At 40.9% G+C, this 26,007-nt stretch overlaps 1 protein-coding gene and 1 pseudogene across 1 annotated transcript; both read right to left on the reverse strand.

The window, feature by feature from the left end:
* Positions 1-5,327: 5,327 nt before the first annotated feature.
* il15l (interleukin 15, like) lies at positions 5,328-19,641 on the reverse strand. Its single transcript, XM_071531824.1, has 4 exons — positions 19,150-19,641; positions 16,953-17,000; positions 14,063-14,212; positions 5,328-8,567 (listed from the first exon to the last, which is right to left on the reverse strand). Exons 1-4 carry the CDS (start codon positions 19,285-19,287, stop codon positions 8,457-8,459), a joined length of 447 nt encoding a protein of 148 aa, XP_071387925.1. The 5' UTR covers positions 19,288-19,641; the 3' UTR covers positions 5,328-8,456.
* On the reverse strand, positions 19,567-25,959 carry LOC139654684 (E3 SUMO-protein ligase ZBED1-like; annotated as a pseudogene).
* Between the last annotated feature and the right edge of the window lie 48 nt (positions 25,960-26,007).

Below are 26,007 nucleotides of genomic sequence, written 5' to 3' on the forward strand. Positions count from 1 at the left end.
TGTGTGTGTGTGTGTGTGTGTGTGGCAGAGCAGCTGCCAACAGGCTGGTTTCAGTTATCCAGGATTTTACAGCAACATTTCTAGCTAATTTCTCCTCTTGTGGTTTTTAAGCAACACCTGAAAACTCTTTTTACATTTTTTTTTTTACCTCTCTTGCTTCGTGCTGTTATTGCTTGTTCGTGAGTCGGATCCGGATCCGCTCCAGAATTTAATGGGTTCTTCCTTGGCCCGTGCACCAAGTTTCATGAAAATCGGGCCAGTAGTTTTTCCGTAATCCTGCTAACAGACAAACAAACAAACGGCACCGAAAACACAACCTCCTTGGATGAGGTAAAAAATAAAGAAAAATGCATGTGTCCAAACTTTTGACCGGTAGTGCACCAGAATAATAACAGGGGAAAACAAAACAAACTGCAGAGCGTCTCCATGGTTACCAGAAGCGCTGACACCACTGCTGGAAAATGCAGTTGTGTTGTAAACATGCAGCAGAATGAGCAGACTCAAGAGAGCACAAGATGAAGAAAGACACAAACTCCTGCTCTCTCCGCTGGACTCACACTATTTTATTTAGTTTTATTGTTGGGTTGTGGATCCACCCACACACACACACACACACACACACACACACACACACGCACACACACACACACACACACACACACGCACACACGCACGCGCACACACACACACACACACACACTGGGGACAGACGTGTGTTTCCCAGGCCTTTCTGCTCTGTGCTACACATGGAAGATATTGTAAGGACCCACGCAGAGTTTGAAGATGAAGAGGAAGAAGATGAGTAATAACACTGAGTTTGTGTTCAGTTAGTCTTTCTGTTGGTCTCTTGTACATACATCAGACCCCTGGAACACATTAGGCTTCGATGCTTTCTGAGAGCAGGAACCGCAGCATGCAGAGGCTCTGTGTCGCAATGGACGGCACATTGGACTTCTAGTCAAACTAAAGGAGCGGTGGTTCAAAGGTTGTGGGTTCGAGTCCCACCAAACAAAGACAACAATGAAACAAGTTCTCTCGGACACACTCTTGTACATAGAGAGATATTCCTACTGGCACACAGAGGAGTGCAAGTAAATGTGCTCGAGTCCCAAGTCAATCTGAAGTCTTGAGGCTCAAGTCAAGTCCAAGTCATTAATGTCAAGTCTCAAGTCTAAATGTAGAACAGCAAGTCAAGTCAGAACAAATCAAGAGTCCAGTATCAATTTAATATCTTAAAGAAAACGAAATATCTCAGACTTTTCAATGCAATATGGTTTTAATAGGATAAAAACTTGGTAAGAGCATCATGAGTTTGATTTCTATAATCAGTTTCAACTTCAATAAATTCAATCATTCCATACAAATTCAGAAAACAGAATTTAAATTCAGTCGTCTGCTGGAACAAATCTCATCACTTTCAATCTGAGTCATTTACACAAACACAAGATCTCAAGTCAAGACTTTAGAAACCTTTTCAAGTCACCAGAGTACAAGTCAGAGTCAAGTCCCAAGTCACCAGAACCCAAGTCAAGTCCAGTCTCAAGTCTTCTCTTCATGCATCAAGTCGTCTAAATATCACATGACTGGTTGTGCTGCTGTGTGGAAAAGCCTCTGCGTTCCTCTTCCGGTTCGTTGCCATTGCTAATATCTCGAATATACCTCTTTTTTTTTTTCTTCCTCTTCTCCTTCTTTTCAGTGCAAGACGTAATAGAACAGCTTCTAAATCCTCATGTTCCTCCGCCGCCCGTGTCGCTCTCTCTCCACAGCTGTTCCTGTTCTCTGTGTTTTGGTCACTGCTGTTTCCAGTTTCCCCACGTTACCATTTCCTCTTTAATCTTCATGCATGTGTGAATAAAGGAACCAAACAAAGCTACAGTGAGTCTACACACTTTTGGATAACACTTTATTTTCCATGTCCACAAATTCCTAATAATTTCCTGCAAGTCAAGTCAAGTCAAGTCAAATTTATTTATACAGCACATTTCATACACAGGGCAACACAATGTGCTTTACATAAAAAGACAATACAGTATGCATATGCAATATGCATCAACAAGTGTTAGTGCAGTTACACAAGAATCAGTGCAGAATATGCCAATGTCAAAATATACAAAACACACACACAGACTCACACACACACACACACACACACACATACACATTAAGAACTTAGCCATAGATTGTTGTGAAAAGTAGGGTGTTTTAACCTGGTTTTAAAGGTGTTCAGTGTGGGGGCCTCTCTCAGGTTCTCAGGCAGGGCGTTCCATCTACTTGGGGCATAAATACAAAAGGCAGCATCCCCTGCTTTGGAGTTAGTACGAGGGACGGTTAAAAGGCCGCTGCCTGTGGACCTGAGAGTTCTTGCTGGTTTGTATCTAATTAGCATGTCTGTTATATACTGAGGTGCAAGGCCATTTAGAGCTTTGTAAACAAGTAGTAGAATTTTAAAATCGATTCTAGTTTTGACAGGGAGCCAATGGCTTGCAAAGGAACTGTTCATTTCTCTGGAAGTTTCCTGGAAACAACCATGACGTGATGCAGTAGCTCTGTAGAAACTGTCATCAGTCTGGAGAGTTTCCTGGAAAAAACAAAACTATAAAATATATATTGGAAAAATAATAGGCAGAGCTCAATCTGGTAGTACCAGAGTTGAAATAAAAGATCTAAGACTTTTTCTATGCACACAAAAGGCTTATTTCTCTCAAATTTTGTTCACAAATTTGTTTAAATCCGTGTTAGTGAGCACTTCTCCTTTGCCAAGATAATCCATCCACCTGACAGGTGTGGCGTATGAAGATGCTGATTAAACAGCATGATTATGGCACAGGTGTGCCTTGGGCTGGTCACAGTAAAAGGCCGCTCTAAAATGTGCAGTTTTTAATCACACAACACAATGCCACAGATGTCACAAGTTTTGACTGCAGGAATGTCCACCAGAGCTCATGTTGCAGCAGGATAATGCTCGGCCGCATGTTGCAAGGATCTGTACACAAATCCTGGAAGCTGAAAACATCCCAGGTCTTCATGGCTGCATACTCACCAGACATGTCACCCACTGAGCATGTTCGGGACGCTCTGGATCGGCTGTACGACAGCGTGTTCCACTTCCTGCCGATATCCAGCAACTTGGCACAGCCATTGAAGAGGAGTGGACCAACACTCCACAGGCCACAATCTACAACCTGATCAACTCTATGTGAAGGAGATGTGTCGCACTGCATGAGGCAAATGGCGATCACACCAGATACTGACCGGTTTTCAAAAAATGCATATCTGCCCTAGTCATGTGAGATCCATAGTTCAGTGTCTAATAAATGTATTTTTTCAAGATAAAACTGCACATTTTAGAGTGGCCTTTTATTGTGACCAGCCCAAGGCACATCTGTGCAATAATCATGCTGTTTAATCAGCATCTTGATATGCCACACCTGTCAGGTGGATGGATTATCTTGGCAAAGGAGAAGTGCTCACTAACACGGATTTAAACAAATTTGTGAACAAAATTTGAGAGAAATAAGCCTTTTGTGTGCATAGAAAAAGTCTTAGATCTTTTATTTCAACTCATGAAAAATGGGAGCAAAAACAAAAGCGTTGCATTTATATTTTTGTTCAGTGTAGTTATTTGGTGAATTCATTCCTCTAATTTCAAATTTTCCATATAACTACCACATTATTTCATGGTTCTGTCTTGGAAACAACAGAAGAAATTGGAGGAACTTACCAACTACCATTCAACTCTTTCTCTGTTTTCCCTGTAATTAGAACATCATGTCATGGTTCTTTCCAGGAAACCTCCTAAGAATTTAACAGTTCCTTTCTAGGAAATTATTAGCAAATTGCGGACCTGGAAAATAAAACGTTACTGTTTGACTTTGTTGCAAGTATACCGCCTCCTTTAACCTGATTAAGGCAATACTCCAACTACAGAAACTGCATACAAACACTTTATCTGATTATCTTAATTGGAGTACGTCATTATCAGAACCCAATGAACACATCTAGATTTCTGCTTAATCTTTGGATTTAATGGAAGATGTAAACGCCTTAGAAATATTTATTTTGGTTCTTTAAGACCAGCAGATGCAGTGACTCAAATCTGTTTGGGATACACTCTCACATTAGCAAAGAAAATTGGTCAACATTTCTTATCATCTGTTACTCATCCAGATTGTATTTTGTGGTTCTGAACGATGTTTTCCTTATAAAAACTTGCTAAATGTGTCTATCTTGCTAACAGAGCTGAGACTCCTTCCCTTAAACCTGCAATAATCAATATCAGACCTTCTAACCAATCCTGAAACTAATGTGTGCTATGTGGAGATGTCATTGAGACATAATGATATAAACCAATATCCAGCTGTGTTGCTGTTTTCACCTCTTTTCTAAAGCTTGTTGTCAAATTCCGCTCCTGAACGAAGCTCCACCTGCTCCATTCAGCAGCTTTTCATTTTTTTTAAAAACTAGCTTGTCTCCTCAAAGCGGCGCTCTCCCCCTCCCATTCCTGAAGAAAATATCGTAATGGTGGAATCAATGAAGCGAGCGAGTAAACTTGTTAAACTGGTAAACTTGTTAAACTGGTAAACTTGTTAAACTGGTAAACTTGTTAAACTAGTAAACTTGTTGAACTCGTAAACGTTTTCAACTAGTAAACTTGTTGAACTTGTTTAAACTTGTTAAACTAGCAAACTTGCTACCTGCCTCTTCGCTTGTCATTGTGGGACATGTGACCTTCAGCAGGACAAAGATCTGTCAAAGTGAGACTGGTGTAACTGGTGACACTTCTCTGTAGGTACGGTTAGCTTAGCTGTTAGCTTAGCTGTTAGCTTTATGCGCGCTGCTTTGCTGTGCTTTATTTACAAATGTGTTGCAGTTTCTGTCACCTTCTAGTGGGCGGAAAATCGCTTATTGCTGCTTTAATGGACTTTAGGGACTTTTTGCAGATTCTCCACCAGAATACTGAAGCTCAAGTCTGGGATGCATGGTTCATTTATGGGTAAAAGATGGGTCCAGGGAAAATATAAACATTTGATTGCCATTTCTTAAGTGTTCTTAAGTGTTCTTGTTCGTTAAATTTTAGGCCTCATGAAGTCACCCCCCACCCCTCCTCCCCTTCTTGGCAGCATGATTGTTTTGATATTTTTATGGCAGAGTCATAAACATAATCTTTTTGTGGCTGGTTATTTTACAACAGTGTTTTACGAGGAGCTGTTACTTGTGAATGCCAGCCACATGTGTCACTGCCAATACAAGATAGACAGATGTAGTGGACATGAAAAAAGGCTCATGTGAAAACATACATTTCATCTGTTTCATTTAGCGAAGCCATCGTTTAATACAGTTAATTTAATACAGTTAGTTATTTTAATACAGTTTAATAAAGTTATAAGTTGTATACAATTGGTATAAAGAAAGGGTTGTGAAAATGTACCACAAGATGTATGTTATTTTCATATGGGTTCTTTTAAGTTATTCTGTTTATCTGTTGCTTTGGTCTGAGTAGGTGATTGATTATATTTGTCTATGCGAGGAACGTCTTGTAGGGGGAACACGTTTCAAGCAGGGAAACCGTGATAGGGCTGGGTCCAGTAGATTGGAGCAAGGGGAGCGAGCGGTTTTTCTTTTGTGTAACCTGAAAAATGTTGAAGTTATGTATATCTAATTTTGTTGTTACATGCTCACAAGTATAATATACAGTATAATGTGTTTGAAGCATTAGGATAACTGCTTAAAATACGACGTGGAGGTGAATAATAATATATATCTATATTTGTTATTTTTCATGGGTTAAAGCAGATAAAAACAGTTGATGTAATATGAATGCTTCACAGGTGGAAATGGTAAAAGAACGTGTAGAAATATGTTTTATTCTGATATGGATAATGATGCTCTGATATATTTGGTTGTTTCCTAACTGCTTTGACTGAAACAGTTGTATTGAAATGTAAAGCTTCATTCATTATACAGACACGAGAGCAGCAGCGTGTCCTGTCTTTTTACCTTTTCACATTTTCCCCCTATTCAGAGGGGCTCAGACACCAGGCTAAAATATAGTATCAGTGAGTATTTCCAATTCTAAAAATAATACCAATAACCACAGGAAATATGTCAAATGAAAGTGACTCATCCGTGTAATGGAGAGAAATGGGTTAGGTAATACCTATATTACATTTTTATGCAGGGACCATAAAGACTAAAGTATTACATTTTATTGATAGTGGCTGATTATGTTTTGATGTTATCTCTGTTAACCTCAAATTGTCCATCGAGAACATGTGAAGGATTTACTTCAAAAACACTTCAGATCCATTTCAGAAAGAAGCATTTGCTCCATTTTCCAGAAGAAAGACCATAGGCCGCTATTTTGTAAGACACTCTTAAGGTTGATAAAAAAAAAAAAAAAATACCAATAATGAATTTCACTTTCATTCCAGGAATTATTTTCAGAGAGGAGTGACTGTGTTTTCCAGTTGGTGAAGCAAGTCAAACTCTTCAGATTGTATTAACTGGGTCCACATGTTACCTCATGCTCAACCTGATTCCTACTAAATGTTTTCATGAAAGGAACACTGTCAGAAGAAAGTGTTTTGAAACCCAGAAAGTGGTGGCAAGTCTGCTGAGAGCTAGCGGAGCTGAAACCCTGTTGACACGGATGTTTCAACATCTCCATCTTAACAAGTCATTTAATGGTAACACTTTAGATCAGGGAACACATATTAACTATTAATTAACTATTAAGGACCTTTGTATCATGTCATAACCCCCCTCTCTCTCTGCCAGGCTTTCCTGTCTCTTTCGACCTTTAAAAAAATGTCTAATAAAGAAAAAAAATACATCTTCAAAAAATCTATAAATATCACTTTTACAGGTATTTTCATTTATGCTTCATTTATTCATGCTGTCCGTAATGAATCATCCTTAGTTCCATCAATAAGCAATGACCAGCATAATGACATCATATTGTAGTTTCCTCATTAGTCCAATCAGTACAATTCTGAAAATGCCTGAGTGGAGCGGTGAAGCAGCCACCGCTCAGCTCTCCTCCTCCTCCTCCTCTCTCCGTCCCAAACACCGACCCAACAACCTTCTGCCGGCCAGCCCGCTGGCTTCAGTCTCCTTCTGTATGACTCTGTCCCAAACAACGTCCTTCTTTATATTCCCATCAACGTCCCTGACACAGCCTGCTCTCCCAAAATGTCATGAAATGAGTGTGAGACGGAGGAGGTGGGGGAGGTGGGGGGGGGTTTCATTCAGGTTTTCATTTACTGAACCTGAAGCAAACTGTTCCAGCTGCTCAACTGAAGCATTAGCTAACCTTGTCATGTGACCAACAGGTGAACATGTCCAGTCCAGTTCCTGCTGTTGGACCAGAATCCTTGACTGCAGGAACTCGATCTGAACTGGATTCCTGTCAGGAACACATGATCTGTGTTTAAGAGTTTGTGTTCATTTCAAGAAGTTTGATGAGACTGTGTTGTTGCCGTCCGTCTCCACATGCATCCAGGCAGCAGAGTGGCTCAGTCTGAGACCTTTCCTGTGTTCAGACATACAGCGGTGCTCGTGCGTGATTGGCTGCTGATGGATGATGACGTCTAAATGTTCAGCTGCAGCCGACAAGCGAGGAAACGTTGCCACCACGCAGAACGCAGCACAACATTTCTCTGGTGGTAGAAAATGAATGAGTTCCAGAAACTGGTCCTGTGTGGCTCAGTGGATCCAGCAAGGCACTGACACTGCCATGGTTGGGGGTTCAATTCCCGCTGGGCCCATCCATAATGAAAATGTGCAGTATGTGTTGCAGCAAATGTGGGAAAATGGAAAATACTGTTTCTATTTTTGTTTGACACAGAACGGTCAAGCGTCTCTGTGAAGATTTCCCTCTTGTTCATCTTTATTCATGGAGGATTTTGATAAACTTTGTTAACTAGCTGTTAACAACGTTGTAGTGTTACATGTAGTGTTACCACTTATGTTAAATAAAGAAATATACACATTTACCAGATTACCTTGGGAAATGTGCACATTTACAGACCCACTGGTAGATGTGCACATTTACGGGGAAATGTGTAGATTCAGCATTTTCCCACATGTACTGTAACATATCGTCGCTGTCGGGTGAAAACCTCCTAACTCCAATTTTCATTTGAAGGATTACCTACAGGTTGAGGGAATGTTTGGGCTTCTGAAATCTCTTCAAAACCAAGCTAAAAACAAGGCAGTTCTTCTTAGTTCCTGAAAAGTTGACATTTTGGAGATACAAGGTTTTCACCCAACAGCAGCAGTATGCACTCATGATACTGTAAGGCTGTGTTGTGTTGAGCTGCTTGCTTTCCAAAACCTGGGTTTGATCCGCACTGGTTGCAAATGCAATTCCTAAGATGCTCAAAAATCCTGCCTGCCGCGTTTAATTAGCGCTCAGGCATGAAGGGACACTTGTAAACAACAACAACAACAGATTCTTATTGGTCCGTTCCGCATGCTACGTTCATACTTTGGAGAATGACTTTGAGAGTCTCCAGGAACTCCCCCGCTGCTTTCTCTTCATGGAGCTCACACATCTGATTACATGTCTGTCGGGAAGGAGAGAGAGAGAGAGAGAGGGAGAGAGAGAGAGAGAGAGAGGGAGAGAGGGGGGAGAGAGGGAGATGTTTTAAATTACACTGCAGGCAGAGTCAGATGAACAGTCTTCACTATAAACCAGTTTGGATCTACTTTGATGAAATGACGGGGGGTGAGATGTTTTGGTGATGTGATGTGATTAAAAGTTCAGATACACACCCACACACACACACACACACACCCACACACACACACACACACACCCACACAAACACACACACACACACACACAGGTTCCCCGTGAAATCTGCTCCCCACAGAAAACCTGCTTTGGAGCAACAGGAGGCCAACATATGGAATCCATTACTCACACTTGGGCTGCAACTGATTATTTTCATTGTCGATTAATCTGTCGATTATTTTCTCGATTAATCGATTAGTTGTTTGGTCTATAAAATGTCAGAAAATGGTGAAAAATGTGGATCAGTGTTTCCCAAAGCCCAAGATGACGTCCTCAAATGTCTTGTTTTGTCCACAACCCAAAGATATTCAGTTTACTGTCATAGAGGAGTAAAGAAACCAGAAAATATTCACATTTAAGAAGCTGGAATCAGAGAATTTATGCTTATTTTTCTTAAAAAATTACTCAAACCGATTAATCGATTATCAAAATAGTTGTCGATTAATTTAATAGTTGACAACTAATCGATTAATCGATTAACCGTTGCAGCTCTAACGCACACAACTCAAAAATGATTATAATTGGGATCCTTTGTGTGGCTTTGTGGCTCAGTGAAATGGCCGATACCCTTCACCTTGAAAAAATAAAGTTTTCTCTTTAGAATAGAGTCACAATTCAATAAGATTTTGCTGCCCCTCGTCCGTTACCTAAGAAACACCCCGTGTAGTCGACGTGTCCATTATTACTTTTCACCTTTTGTTTTCTATTATTTTCCATTGCAACCTTTATTGTCATGTACTACGTATTGAGCAGAAAGGGAGGGAGGGAGGGAGGGAGGGTGGGTGTGTTAACAGCATTTTTTTTTGTGTTTATTTATGTTGGATATTATCTGTTGTATTCTTTTGCTTTGTTTTTCTCAAATGAAAATGTCGACTGCGTTCTCAGGTCCTGCATCTTGAAACCCTTCTTTAATAAAACATACTTGACAATAAGTGGGATCACTTAAAATCAGACGTGGGGACTCGAGTCACATGACTTGGGCTCGAGTCACAGTTTTAATTGCTTGAGACTTGACTTGGGTTCCATTGTGTTGTTCTCTAATCCGGCATGATGAGGTTCATTCTAAATCCACAGTTACCTTGAGCTCATGCATTATTATGAATATGCCCTTTTACAGTATTCCACAGATATCTAACATATCTTAGACTGAATCTTTGTTGAAAATGTATTTTATAACCCTTTGCAGATTCCACAAGTGCCTCCAGGTTTCATTAAAGGAGGAAGATAGAAACTGAAATTAGAGTTTGATTTATTATTATTTCTGTCTTTATTATGTGAAGTGTCTTGAGACCGCCGTTGGTGATAATGCACTTTAAATAAATTTGACTTTAACTTTGATTCACACGGCATTACGACTATCAGGCAACCTCTGTCTTCACCAAAATATCGGGAGGGAATTTGCACTGGAATTTTTACTTTACACGTTACAGACATGGCAGATTCGATCGGGAGAATTTAAATCGCCAAACATCTCTGCAATTATTACAAATGTCTGCAGGTTATATTAGAGCCGTCTGTGCAGGACTTCATCTTATTCTGACACAAAACTCTTATGGCTTAAAATTCGCAGCAGCTGAAGAGAGCAAAACGTTATTTTCCCACAGACTTTCCTCCTGGATGGAGCCAAACTGCAGCTGTAGTTGAGTAATCTTGCCGTTCTACAGTGGCTGCACTTATGACATTGTTTGTGTTTTGATTTATCGGCTTCTCAAATTCACTGGCTGAGCAATTAATGCAGAGACTAGCACGGAGTTGCACGGGGCCGTTTTGTTTGAAACATTTGTAAACAGTTGCGATAGGGTGGGAATGTGATTTGCCAAGAGTTTATTTTTCTGTGCTTGAGCTGGACGCCGCAAAAATGTCTGTGAATTTTGTCCTTGAAATGGCTGCTCACCTTGGATTACTCCACTATTTAGCATGATGATATACAGTATCAGCTCTAGGCACTTAAGCTAGCTTAATCATTGTATTGTGAAAATGTGACTTTTATATTTCTGTCAGTTACAGGCCGCAGTGAGCAGTGCCAGAGATTGGTCCCTGATCTATAAAAGTAATAAATTATATTTAATTACATAATTACAGCGACAACCTGGGGGAATAAATCAGATGGAATTTTTTGAAAATAAACTCTTGGCAACTTTCATAACACATCAAAACTCTTAAAAGTATTATAGGAATAGTCTGTCATCATCTCCTCCCCCTCATGCCAAATGAAACACAGGTGAAATGTGTTAGTCCATATAACACACAGGGAGGCTGCAGCACAACTTGGTAGCAGCCTTCTCCAAAACAGCTGAAGTCAATGGGGACCTGTTCTTTAGAGCTCCAAAACAAAAACAGCCAAACAATCACACTGTGAATAGAAAGACCTATACACCATTATTTGTTGCTAATCAATCAGCTGTAGTTCCGATTTGCACTAAATGATGGTGTAAATATACTGTAGGTCTTTCTGGAACTCTGAAGAACTGGTCCCCACTGACTTCAGTTGTTTTGGAGAAGGCTGCTATGGAGTTGTGCTGCAGCCTCCCTGTGTGTTATATGGACAAACTTCACCTGTGTTTCAACTGGCATGAGGGGGGAGGAGATGATGACAGAATTTTCATTTTTGGGTGAACTATTCCTTTCTAACAAAGCCTGAAAACAGTCCAGTAACACTCAGCTGCTTCATGATGCCAGTCTGAGAGTGAAAACAAATGTCACTTTCAGGAAAACACGAGCCACCTACACAGAGGGGTTTTCAGTGGGCGTCCTGGTGGATCAGCTGGCTGAGGTGCGTACCATGTAGCCGGGTTGTCATGGGTTCGACTCCAGCAAGAAGCTTTGTTTCATGTTGGCCCTCTCTCTCCCCACTTTCCTGTGCTTCTCCGCTGTACTGCCCAACAAAACAGCAACACTAGCTATTACCTAACAAGGAGGTTATGTTTTCAGTGCCGTTTGTTTGTTTGTTTGTCTGTTTGTCTGTTAGCAGGATTAAAAACTACTGACCCGATTTTCACGAAACTTTGTGGAAGGGTGTAGCATGGGCCATGGAAGAACCCATTAAATTCTGGAGCAGATCTGGATCCAACTTACGAATAGCACAAACCTTGCCGCTCTCCGAGTGCCCTTCTAGTTTTGTTTGTATTTATTATTATTCTATCTTTCTTATTAAAACTGCCTTCCCATGCATGGAAAATCACCAAACTTGGCACATAGCTCCGGTTCCATGCCAAACAACACTCAGTAAAGTATGGAGCAAATAGTCCAGATGGTGGCGCTACAGCAGCGGTCTAAATTTTAAAACTTTAATAATTATTTGAATTCTGCCTGGAAACCATTGTAGTCAATGGAAAAAAAGAGCATCTTTAAACATCAGTTATTTGCTTATGGAGCATTCAATCCTTGTACAAATAAATTACAGACATCTCTATATTTTTTTTAATGTTGAAAACTGAATAACGAGTTCATGACTTGCCCTTTGTGTCAAAGGTTGTGAGTTCGAGTCCTGGGTGATGCTGAGTAAATGTGCTTTGTTTGCTGTAACTCTGTTTTTGCTCTTATGCTAACATCTACCGGCCCCGTCCATGACTGCTTGCAGCCCTAGCTTTGTGTTGCAGTTGTACTGTGGAACATTCAAGAAAGAGTCATGGGGGGGCGTCCTGCTGGCTCGGTGGTCTAAGGCAGTGGCTCTCAACGTGGGGTCCGGGGACCACCAGGGGTCCTTGATGGGGTTCCAGGGGGTCCCCAGCAAATTGATGAATTGTTAAACTTCACCATTATTTCATTTACAAGAAGTTAACACAATTAGAGAATGTAGAAGAATGACTATTTTGATCATAGTTTCTCTGTTATCTACAGATAGTCATGGAATTCTGGACAAAATCATATCTAACAATAAAAATGTTCTCAGATTTGGGTCCAAGAAACAAAGTCTCATCAAACGGGGGTCCATGGCCCTAATGTGGACTAAATTAGGGGTCCTGATGTAAAAAAGGTTGAGAATCACTGGTCTAATGTGCTGCTGCTTTCCAGATACGAACGTGTCAGACATGTCCGGCATATCGATACAGACGTGAACTCCTCGACCACAAGAACGTCACCTTCAGTGCTCGCTTTTGTTGAATTATTATTCTTGGCATTATTCATTCATGACTGTGATTACTTTTCATCATTTACTTTTGCATTTCTTTTCACGATTTACCTTTTATACTTTTATATCTTCTTGATTTCTGGTGTTTGGACAGAGAGTCAATGGCTTTTAGGTTTCCCTGTTTTCGATGTGATACTGATTTGGCTTGTTATGATTCAGTTATTTTCTTGTTATCATCTTCTCTATCAAACAATTGATTATCCTTCTTGTGACTAGCTACTGATTGATAAGGATATCATTTTATTATCACTGTAGTGATCGTTCAACATATTGATGACTTTGGGAAATGTATTTACTTTTTATATATTTAAGATGATAATGAATTTTTTACTTTTATTAAAAATTGTTAAATTCCCCAAGTTGGTTGTTTTGCCTTTTCTGCCTACTTTGAACTATCCAATAAAGCCGAAATGCCAAAAAGAAAGAAAGAAAGAATTGTCAGCAGTTCCACTGTAGGATAGACGCATGAAGGAGGAACTTTACTGCTGTTACATCACAGACTGGGTGTGACGACATATGACCTGTGAGTCTCTCAGTGGGACTTTTTGTTTTAGGAGTGGCGGTAAAACGCCCAGATTCCTGGACGACCGAATCAGATTTATCGGACTTGCCAAATGTTTTGGAAAATCTCTCTTCACCTTCCTCTCTCTCTCTCGCTCCCCTCCTCCGCTTTTCCTCTCTCTCCTGGAAGAAAGTCTGGCTGCTCATCTGCCTGCTGCTGACCTCCCATCGCTTTCTCCCTCTGTCTTTAGTAGATGATTTTTTATATGTTAATGATGTAGATGTTAAAGTTTTTGTTTTTTATTGTACAGACAGGTGTCTGATCAGTGACTATAGAAGCTTTACTTTTCATCACCAGTCTGCTCCCAGCAGCTGTGTCTCCATGACAGAGGAACACTGTAGAATTGTGTGTTAGTTAAGTAAGGGATAATGCCTGACGAGGTGTCCATTATCAGGAATTAATGGACGACGGGGAGGCCAGAACAGTCCGACACGCAGCGGACTGTTCTGGTAATTCCTGATTATGCAGGAAGTAGTCTGACACTGAAATAGAGCGGTGAAAAGTGAGAGTTCAATTCCCAGCTTCAACCAAGGAGACTGGTAATTCTCTTTCTCTCTTCCTCCCTCCTCACCTGATTGATCTGCCTTCCTAGATTTCCTAGATGTCTCGCCAGTTGTAGCAGATTTGTTGTTGTTGTTGTTGTTGGCCCGTTGCTGGGCCACTCCACCTTGAGGACTTTGACTTCTTGAGCGAAACATTTCAGGGTTGATATGGGGCATTTCTGCTGGAGAGAGAGAGAGAAAGAGAGATGATGCCATGAAGACAACAACCACAACATCAATAACAACAACATCAGCTGATGGTGTGTCCTTTACAAAAACGTCACGTGACAAGTCAACTAATATGTGAACATGTGGAATTTGCCCTTTCCCATGTGAATATGAAAATGTGAAAAATATGTGAACATGTGAATAAAAACACTCTTCACCTAAGAATTTAAAATTTCACATCAGAAATAACAACTGTTACTACCGCAAAGCATGTACGCTAATAAAGAGGTGAGGACTCGAGTCACATGACTTGGACTTCAGTTAGACTGGAGTCACAGTTTGAATCGCTTGAGACTTGACTTGATGCATGAAGACTTGAGACTTGACTTGACTTGGGTTCTGGTGACTTGGGACTTGACTCTGACTTGTACTCTGACGACTTGAAAAGGTTTCTAAAGTCTTGACTTGAGATCTTGTGTTTGTGTAAATGACTTAGATTGAAAGTGATGAGATTTGTTCCAGCAGACGACTGAATTTAAATTCTGTTTTCTGAATTTGTATGGAATGATTGAATTTATTGAAGTTGAAACTGATTATAGAAATCAAACTCATGATGCTCTTACCAAGTTTTTATCTTATTAAAACCATATTGCATTGAAAAGTCCTAGATATTTAGTTTTCTTTAAGATATTAAATTAATACTGGACTCTTGATTTGTTCTGACTTGACTTGCTGTTCTACATTTAGACTTGAGACTTGACTTGAGACTTGAGAGTAACTTGGGACTCAGGAAGTTGACTTGCTCGCACATGTCTGGCGAACAACAGATTGTTCAGGTTGACTGAGCTGACTCTTGTCAAGCTACAACTTGTGGCGCATGACTCCCACATTTCTGGAGTCATTCCAGCTCTGACTCTGGCTGTGGAGTGGATGGGCTCGACTCACTAACACACAGACCACAGGACGTCTGAGGCTGCTGTGTGCCGAAATCCCAAAACACTCAGCTGTGATTCTGTCGTGGACGAGCCTAAAGTGAAGTCACGCAAATGAAGAAACTGAATAATATTGCAAGACCAGTCATGATTTTGCTCCAATTTACATTAAATGCATGAATTGATCTTTTCACGATCCATCTCCTTCATACAATCCTAACCCAGGCTCAGTGTCTGCATGGAGAACAGACCTTCTTCTGTCACTGTCTCTCTGGATTATTATCTGGCAAGGCGGCCTAAACATCTGTTCTCTCTTGGTGTCTATCTGTGTGTCATTATCTGTCCCTTCAGCACAGGACACGACGCTCTGGGTCGAGTCCAGAGGGCTAATCTGCAAAAACAAACAAAGTGATTCATATATGTGTGGATAATGTTTATGCTTTTCTCACTCTCTTTGTCTTTTTCTCCGTCTCTCTGTCTCTGTGTGTGGGCATGTCGGTACTAAAAAATCAAAGGCATGTACTTTGCATATTCCGTGAAAGGTGATGTGAGGAGAACCTCGGCCTCAGGCTCCGTGATACTTGGCGCTGTCAAGGCACACGTCAACAAAAACAAGCAAACAGTAAACATGTTGTCCCCCACCAGTGATGTAGCTCCACCCTTGGGTCAGTCAGTGATTGCTGAGTGAACTTGAAATATGAGTGAAATTGTGTATAAGCATTTCCGTATGGGACAATGAAAGGACAGATTGACCATATATTTCTGTTGCCAACTCTCCTCAGAATTAGGCTTACAAGTTATATCTTGAAATGTAGTAACTGTATTTACTCAATACAGTACAAAATATAAGAACTACAATACGCAATAAATACAATTACACAATGTACACTACAATACAATTTATAATACAATATACAATATAACATACAACACCAGGAGCGTGAGTGTTATGAATAATATAAATGCTAAATGATAAGTGTTGTTGTATTTGCTTTGGGTTTTTCGAATGTGTTTTTGACTTTAATTGGCGTGTTTACTTTGGGTCGGCCTCCGTACCAAACGGCAGTGAGAGGTAGGCCTAACTGTCTGAAAAAATGTGAACTTCATTACCCAGAAGTCCGTACAATAACCAAACACGGCAGCCAGACACTGTCTTAGCGTTCTAAATCAAAGCAATGTCGTTGAGGAGATCACAGGAGCGGTTTGGAGAAATATGAAGGACCATTTATGCATTTTCTGGAGCTGTGAAAAGATAGGGTTTGTTAACTTAAATAGTTTGTTAAAAGGCTGAGATGGAGCTACAGGGGTGAACTCACTGTTTGGTGGTCTGACTAATTTCTAATGCCTTCATTTTCATTTTCCTTTAAGAGTAAGGTGGAAAGGGGGGTCATTAAGAGTTAAAAATCAGTTTGAGTGTGGTTTCTCTGTGTTTAGTCCGCCACAAGGAGAAGACCTGGTCTGCAAACAGTTAAAAATATTATATTGCGTTGTGAGAATCCAGCCAAAGCTCTCAGGCATGCTGGGAAATTGGTCGCTACAATAAAAGGGCTGGCAGACTCACAAAGAACACTATCCACATTATTTAAATCAATTCTTAGTTTTTTTGCATATTTTACCCCTGCTGGATTCGTCTGTTATTCTGTTTTTAATCCATGTCTGACCTCTTTATTGCGTGTCTTGTTGTCTTTTATCAATGTTTAATTGAAGTGATTAGTCATCTTGAGACCTTTGGTTCTCTTCAGTGTGTGAGTTTATGCGTGCAAGCATGTAAGAGGTGAAATCCCAGGATAAGATAAACAGACGGTGAGGAAGCACATACATTGTAGTCGTCCATGGTGGGAGTGTACAGTCTGCTGGTCAGCCACTCCTGCCCAGAGAGACAACACACACACATTCAGTCACTGCTCCTTCCCTCCACAGTCACTAAGTAACAGATATTTACCACACTTGTACACAAAAGCATTTTTATAACATTCTTTTTTTTAAGTCCCCGTTTGTAATCCTGTCTATCCTGTCTTATTCTCATGTCTCGTTTTTCATATGTCTCCTTTTTTTTGTCCTATTTTATATCTATATCTATATCTATATCTATATCTATATCTATATCTATATATATATATTCTATCTTTACTTCATGTACGGCTTACCTTCATGTATGGTTTCATTTTTACTCTACTCTTGTCTTCTCTTCTATGTACCCTCTTATTGTATTTATTGATCTTAATTGTTTTGGAAACCACTCTGTAACTTATTATTTTAATTAGTGCTACATACATAAAAGTTTATTATTTTTATTATCAGGTAAATGCATGGTAAGAATAATAAATTACCACTAATTACAGCTGCGATTAAATAGAAAATACTTAGAAAGCACAGCTGAAGAGCTTAAAGGCTTCTGGTGTTACTTGTCAGTTTAAGTAACCACTAACAGCCCCAGATGATCATTTCCTGTGAAAAACATCCAAGATATTCAGCTGTAGACTCTGAAGTGCTACAGTGTAAAAGCAATACCACAAGCTAACTGTGTGCTTTCTAGGACTTAAGGCAATACTTCATCAGAACTGGAGAATCTACCGTCAGTTACCCAGCTGTAATCATATTTGTTAATTAACAAGAAGAGGAAATCAAAAGCGTTCCAGTTCAGATGTTAGAAAAGTATTGAAAAGAGCAGTTTTACAATTTGAAGTATCAGAACTGGTATCTCAGCTTTAATCGTATTGACTGATTAACGTGGAGGGGGAAATCAAATGCAGGCTGTACCATCTCATATGTAAGAAAAGCATCGTTTCAGCACCAAATACTCAGCTTGGACCTTATTTGTTAATTAACTAGAAAAGGGAATCAAAAAAAATGGGACATTTCAAATGTAAGACTAGAAGGGCACTCGGAGAGCGCAGACCTCCGCCAAGGTTTGTGCTATTATTGCTTGTTCGTGAGTCGGATCCGGATCCGCTCCAAAGTAGTTTTTCCGTAATCCTGCTAACAGACAAACAGACAGACAGACAAACAGACAGACAGACAGACAAACAGACAGACAAACAAACAAACAAGCAAACGGCACCGAAAACATAACCTCCTTGGCGGAGGTAACAAGAAGAGGGAATCAAAAAATGTGACATTTCAAATGAAAGAAAAGCAAAGAAAAGGCAGCATGAAAATTCAAAGCATCACTGAAAAATCCCCTATCAGTTCCCCAGGTTTAATCTTATTGGTTGATTAATGCAAAGAGGAAAATCAAAAATAGACCATTTCCTTCGTAAAAGAAAAGCATTGAAAAGGAATCGTTTCGGTCGAATTTGAAGACTCAAGACAGGTGTCGTGCCAAAAAGTGATTGCCGTCCGCGGGAGCGCGTGCAGCCTGTTAAAGCTGTATCGCCCAGTTTACCCAGGCCTCCGTCTACAGCTGCTTCCATCTGGATCCAACAGTCATAACGTGCAAATACACATAACTTTATGTCCGTGGTAATAGCAAATCTGTCTTTGTGAAACTTTAACATCACTTGTAACCGAATTATCACAATTGTTGCCAAAGAAATGTTTGTAGTTTATAGCGTAATCAGACATGACATTTACATGATTACAGGCAATACTATAGTATTGTTTCCGATGTTTATATGTGTTTGGTATGTCTAATATCTGTTTACGCCTATATTTGGAAACTAGACTATAATAAACATGATTTACGGATGGGTTATATATAAAATAACGAAATGATCTCTTTTGCAATTATCCTTATGACTCTGCATTATTTTACCTGCTCTGTGCCCTAGATTATAACCAATCCAGTCCTTTTTACCAGTTTAAATATCTTTAAAGCGGCAATAGGCCTGCAACCCATAAAAGACAGTTTTCCACTTGCCAATAAGTGATTGCAGCATATATCTTGTGACTGAAAGGTTATAAACAATAAATCACTTTTTGGCCCCTCTCTTTACACCCTGCTCTGATATCTCAGCTAATTAATGAGAACAGGAAAAAAAAAGTGAAAAAAGTGAAAAGTGAAAACTGTAGCCTACCGTTTCTTTGGCTTTCTGGGTGAGGTTGGAGACGATGTGGACGGCCTCGCGGCTGCAGGCCGGGGCTCCGCTGGTTTGGACGGGCAGGTAGACGAACCACAGGAACACGCTCATGAGAGCTGGCCTGCCTCTCAGCATGGCATTATCCGCTTCACATCATCCGCTGCTGTCCGCTGTCCCGCAGTATGGCGGCATCCACATCACCGCAAACGCCCGGGCAGTGATGAGCGGGTTTAGCTTGGAGTGCGGTCCTGTATCGTTTACTCATGGAGGACGAAGGATTCGGCCTCCAGGTACAAATCCTTCATCCCTAGAGGGATTGTCGGGGGGGAAAAAAGGCTGCGTTAGAAGTTCCTGCAACAAAGTGCCGAGGTGCTCTTGAGCGAGGAAGTTTGTCTCCAACGTGTAGCAAATGTGTCAGCGATGCTGCGAGAGGCGAGAGGCTCGTGCCTGGAGGGTTGCCAGTTTGAGAGGGCGGACGCGGACGGCGAAGGCTTCAACAGCTGCTGCCCAGGGGCCGCGGGGCGAGGCAGGGAGCCGCGGGGCGAGGCAGGGGAGCCGCGGGGCGAGGCAGGGAGCCGCGGGGCGAGGCAGGGGGCCGCGGAGCGAGGCAGGGGAGCCGCGGGGCGAGGCAGGGGCCGCCGCCGGCCTCAGAGCGGCAGCTTGCTGCGGTTGAACGGTAGAAGAGTGCGGTTTCCCCGGCCGCTTCCAGCTGGGCGGCTTCCAACTGCAGGAATGTGAAGCAGGGAGGAGCGGAAGAACAGAACAGAGTCAGACTTCCCCAGAGAAATAAAACCAGTTCACATGAATTCAAAGATCTGTGATGAACCTGCCGGTGGGTCGGTCTTTACAAACTCATGTTTCACAGACGAGCTTTGCTCAAACACGCAGAGGTTTAGTTTAAGTGCACGAAGCACAACACATCTGGATGTATTCGGGGTGATGTAATGGAGCAGCGTCTTGGTTTGGGTTTTGGATTTCACAGCGACACTGGAGCTATAAGCTTGGAACGAGCAGATATTTTTTCCTAAATTTGAAGCCAGTTAAAGGGAATTTTAAGGGGAAAATCAAAGTTCAATAAGTTAAAAAACACACAAAAATGACTTAAATGTGTTTCAGAAAAGTAATAACGCTCCAGTCACATGGCTCCACTGCAGGTCGACTGATGCTGATCCTCCAACAACAAGCTTCCACATGAATCCATCCGCATCACAGCTGCCACATGTGCTGTCACCCAACTCATCCAACATCTATCTATCTATCTATCTATCTATCTATCTATCTATCTATCTGTCCTCATTTTTTCCGTTTTCTTCTCTGCTGTCTCTCCTGTCTCTCTGTACTGTGTACAGTCCAAGCAAAAACGCAATCAATATCTTTGTTAAAATGCCTTTTTAAAATAGAGCAAGCACACAACTAAACAGACAAATAGAGCAAAACTGGAAAAAACAACCAAAAACAACTGAGTGTTCACTTCACAAATCCCTCAGTCTGTAAAACTCAGCCTTTTGAAGTAGAAAGCAGCTTTAAAAAGCAAAGTAAGAACGACGCGCAAAAATCAGCAAATCCCAAGACTACTGTTGCAATGCACAGAAGTTTTCTTCAACAAAAACGGCAATTTCTGTCTACTAACAGGTGGTTTCTGTCCTGGTTTGAAGGCTGGACTCCTCTCCTCGGGGCTGAAAGCAGGAGTCTGTCCTCGGGCTCTGGGATGGATGGAGGAATGGAGGGAGGAGCAGCAGTGGAGAGAGAGAGAGAAGTCAGACGAGGAAAGCTCGGAGCGGTGTGCGCAGCCTACTGCCCTCCGTCTCACTCTCACTTTTCCCTTTCTTCTCCTCGCACTCTTTCACTCTCCTCCCCCTTCCTTCCTTTGCTTCCTCCTCCTCCTCTCTCTTTTCTCACCCCTCCCTTCCCAGCTCCCTCCTTCCCCTTTTCAAGCACCAGAGACTGCAGTATAGTACCCCTCTCTCTCTCTCTCTGTCTCCTCCTCTTCTTCTTCGTCGCTGCCTCTCTCCCCTCTCGTTTGCTTTCTCCTCCCCCTCCTCTTCCTCCACCTCCTCCACCTCCTCACTGGATGAGAGGTTTCCTCCTCGTCCCCTGTGGGGATGGGAGCCTCATAAATCAGTGTGGGTTTGTGTGAAGCAGCGTGGGCGTCTCAGCCTGTAAATCCTTCAACAGTTCATTACCTAACAGCGTCATTACTGAAGTTTATCATTCAGTGTGTGACACATAGAGGGTTTAGGAGTGTCAGGAACCAACGGCACTACTGTCCTGTAATCATTTGGGTCATTTTGGGAGCATCAGTGAGTTTCGAAGTAAGCAAGTGCAGCTTTTCATCAAAAAAATATTTTAAAAGGACGATGCCAGTCTTTTTTTTGTGCTAAGTTTGTGCTAATCGTTAAGGTTGCTTCTGTTCTTAGAGTCGTCGGTAACACTTTACAATAAGGGTCACTAAGTTAAGTAACTTAATTAACAGTTAACTAATGTGTCTGGTAATCATTTACTAATGGTGTTCATGTTAACTAAGGTATTCATTTATAGATAATTTGATAGTCATCTTTATAAACTATTAAATAATGTATAAATTAATACCTTAGTTAACATGAACACATTAGTAAATTACACATGAGTTAACTGTTAATTAAGGGTTAGTTGATGCTTATTAAGCATTAACTAACCTTTAACTTAGTGACAAAATAAAAAAAACCCAAAATGTTCCTGCCTTGTCTTGTGAGGCAGAACCATTTGTTTTGCACACTGTCTTCTGCAGTTCAACATGTCAGGCTTCATTTTATTGTCATGTTCTTGTACTCGAAGGAGACTGAAATGGAAGGTCCCCCCTCTTTACTGTTTTTATTTCAGATAGGTCGATAAATCTTTATTGTCCACTACATTACATGCAATGGAAAATTGTCTTTGGCACTCCAGCAACAAAAAGTAATCAGACTTAATGAGATAAAATTCAATATAAATAGACAAATACAATAAAAAGTAGAAAATAGAAACTCAGCTTATATGTAGAGCATTGATTAAAAGAGTGAACTGCTCTTTTTGGGCAGAATTGTGGAGAAGCTGCGGAACAGGATGAGGAACATGTGAAAAATGTGGCTCTCACTGCAAAAAAATCCCCATCTTAACAAGTCATTTAGTCTATTATTGAGTCCTAAAATCCTAATTTTCTTAAAACAAGTGAAGAAATCTGCCAGTGGGGTTTGATAAGTCCATTTGTTTCCAGAGCAGCTTCACTTGTTTCAGGAGTTTTCTAGAAATGAGTGTCTCAGGCAGATCACTGCACTGCTGTCAGGAGGATGACTCTTGATTCTACAAAATTCTTGAAACAAGTTGATTTGCAGTGGAAACAAGTGAAATTATTAATTATTTTTAGGACTCGATAACAGACTAAACAACTTGTTAAGATGGAGACTGTAGACAGCAGCTAAATTCAAGTTAGGTTAGGCTATGAAACATTGATATATTTAAAATGACCAAAACCGAGGAAATGTTAAAATATATATAATTATACGGCATGCATATAAAAATGATCAGCGGTAATGTAGACCTAGACTCTAGTAAACAGACTGGAACTCTCCTTTAAACCCACTGTTGTCAGGTTGTCATCAAACCACAGCGAATCCCAACAAGCAAGAGAGAGTTGCTCAACAAGTGGTTTTGCCTCATTTAGAACAAGAAGCCACAAGACAAGGCAGGAACATTTTGGGGTTTTTTTTTTTGTTTTTTTTTTGGCTTGAAATTTAAGAGCGGTTTCATGTCTGTGTTCGGAACCAGGACTTTGTTTCTTGGTGTATTTGTTAAAACAGTTTGACTGTCTCATCCAATCTGAGCAGGAGAACAGAACCAGCTCCCTCAGTATCTGCTGCTGAGAAGCCTTCGAGCAATCAAGCTTTTCAGCAGTCGACACGGGGTATATTTTATTTATTAATCTATGTATTAATATATCTGGTTGAGTGACTACTTTTTATTTTTTCATCTGGTACTGGTTTACCTTCCTCGTCCCCTTTTTTTGCCTTATCTTCCCTCCCTACCCTTTACTCTTATCTCTTTACACCGCTGTATTCCTCATTTCTGTGCATTTGAAAACCAAAAATGGTAACACTTTACAATAAGGGTCACTAAGTTAATTAACAGTTAACTAATGTGTAATTTAACTAAGGTATTCATTTATACATTATTTAAGTTTATAAAAATGAGTATTAAATAATGTATAAATTAATACCTTAGTTAACATGAACACCATTAGTAAATGATTACCAGACACATTAGTTAACTGTTAATTAAGGGTTAGTTAATGCTTATTAAGCATTAACTAACCCTTAACTTAGTGACCCTTATTGTAAAGTCTTACCCCAACAACAAACTGTTAACAAAGAAAAAGTTTGCCTTGATGAATGAAACATGGAAGGATTAGGTTTTGAGAGACACCGGACAGATGCAGAAAACGCCGACACGGCTAAAGTTACTCCAAAAGTGTTTCCAGAATGTCTAGACAGACGTGGGCCGCTGCCAGAAATCTGGCCTGATTCAGTGAGTTCCTGCTAAAGTGAATTTATGCTGAAATTACTGTGTGACTGCAGGAAAGTGGACATGCCCAATTTACCAGTGAATGAAGTGACTCAGTTCATGTTCAGTTCCTCCTGTATGTCACAATAGGTTCTCTCTAGATTCAGTTCAGTCCAAACGATGGCAGGAAAGTTGTGAAATATCTGTAACTACAGTCATAACGGATTCTTCATTCACAGTTATTCTAATCTCAGCAGAAATATCGTATGTTCCCGGAATCCTAACTCATGTACAGTATACTGACATGGCGCATACATTTTAAATAGTGCTGTCAGTCGATTAAAAAATGTAATCAAGTTAATCACAATATTCGGTTGTGATTAATCATGATTAATCACAAGTTTAAAATACTAGTATTTACTTGTATTTTTTGGGGGAGATAAAACAAATAAATGTGTGGTGTTTGGGTGGGTTTGTAAGCTCTCTCTGAAAACCTATTGGACATGGCCTCAGCCTGTTCAACAAAATCAGTCTCACAATTACAAATACGCCGTAGGCTCGCTAAGCAGTTATCTTTGCGGTGGTGGGGGTGAAAAGAATCCGCTCTGAGGATGGTGTTGCGTGAGGTCCTCTTCCTAAAGGGAGTGGTATGCAACTGTCCCTCAGCCCCCTTAAAAATAGTTAAATCCAAAAAATGAATGCTGTGCTGAGAGTAGTCAATAGAGAGCCTAATATTATGATTAATGGAGTTCAAATATTTATGAAAATCCAAAAGTTGAGTCTCACTGCCATCAAAAACGAATTACTTTTCTACTTTTCTTTTAACCAGTTGCTCAGGCAGACTAGCTTGTTGACATTTTCAGATGACAGAGCTGACCTCTTCTTCTGCACAATGTCTCTCACATGGCACTGCTGGGGCAGGTGTAGCCAAACCTTCATGCAATATGGGCCAGCTTACCATGGACACCTGTGTGTGCTGACCACATATGCCTCTATGCTGACACTGGGCTCTGCCCTATACCTGTCTAGAGTTTTGTCTGTGGATAGTGCCTCATCGTCAGACTCTGACTCTGACCCCATCAGTAGGAGGGCCATCTTCTTCTTTGGTGCTTCTGCTTTTTTTTTTTATTCTCTTAGCTCTTTAATTAACTTTATTTTTCTTGGTCTTTCATTTGAATTTTATCGTTTTCATTTTGTCTCGATGCTTTTAATGTTTTATGTAAAGCACTTTGAATTGCCTTGTTGCTGAAATGTGCTATATAAATAAACTTGCCTTGCCTTGCCTTGCCTTGCTGTGCCAGCGTTGCCTTCAGTGGGTCTTTGTTGTGTTGGACCTGCTTTATCATTTCGAGAGTTGAATTCCAGCACGTGGGTACATCCTGGAGGAGTGACTCCTCTTCTTGCCCATGAGAGGCTTGCTGAACTTTCAGCTCTGCTGTGTTTGCAGGACTGTGTTTGAAATGTCCGGCTATTTTACGGCACTTGGCTAAAGCACCGTCAAACCCGCTGTCACGGAGAGCCACTGTGATTACCCTCTGTATAATGTGCGCTACACAGGGCGTATGCTCGAATGTAGACTCCTTGCTGCCGCGATCATATTGCGAGCGCTATCTGTGGTGGTGACCTTGTCCGTTATCTCCCACTCCTTTGCAACTTCAAGAAACTGGCTCGCGCATGCTTAAGCAAAATGCCTTTCCTCTGTTTTCATCACACCTAGAGCGAACGAGTGCAGTTGCCATTTCGATTAGGTGTGCTGTTACACCGAGGTAGTTATGGTTGCTTACTGATGTCCAGTGGTCTCAGTGCAATAAATGTAGCTTGTGCCAACTGCTCCGCTTTCGTTGCCTTTTTGACTGCCATACAATTCATGAATTGTTGTGACGATCGTTCCCCTCGAAGGTGGCTTGTATGATGGGTCGTCTGAGGTGATCTGGATAATGCCTTGAACTGGTCTTCAACAATGTTGATGGGCCTGCAGTCCATGGCGATCCATTTAGCGATTGCATTGGTTAGCTTAGTTGTCGCTTTGTTGACAGACTTGCCCTGGATGCACTCTGCCAGCGTAGTTTGACGAACACGGCTTGATCCTGTCTCAGTGCTAGCATCTTTGCTAACATCAGCAAAGATGTGTTTTGCCCAAAGATGGTACTTCAGACTTGTTGTGCTTCGGTGGAAAGACAGTTCATCACTGCAGTATGTGCACACAACTTTGGTTTTATCTAAACTTCCATCTGGAAGCTTTTTAAAACGAAATTTGCTGTTCAGTACACGGGGGGATGTCTCCTCAGTCATTGTGTTATCTGCGTTTGCCACGCCTTTCAGTAATTCAGCCAGGTGAAC

The sequence above is a fragment of the Centroberyx affinis genome, unplaced genomic scaffold, assembly GCF_046629955.1.
Source record: "Centroberyx affinis isolate AG114_WGS23_722 - 3 ecotype Tasmania unplaced genomic scaffold, CSIRO-AGI_Caff_v1 ptg002135l_1, whole genome shotgun sequence".
NCBI classification, from domain to species: domain Eukaryota; kingdom Metazoa; phylum Chordata; class Actinopteri; order Beryciformes; family Berycidae; genus Centroberyx; species Centroberyx affinis.

Coding starts and splice junctions, on each gene's coding strand:
- il15l (XM_071531824.1), bottom strand. CDS start 19,287: ATGCTGAGAGGCAGGCCAGCTCTCATGAGCGTGTTCCTGTGGTTCGTC. Junction 14,213..16,952: donor CCACCATGGACGACTACAAT/GTATGTGCTTCC, acceptor TCTCTCCAGCAG/AAATGCCCCATATCAACCCT. Junction 8,568..14,062: donor TAGGAAGGCAGATCAATCAG/GTGAGGAGGGAG, acceptor CCTTCCCGACAG/ACATGTAATCAGATGTGTGA.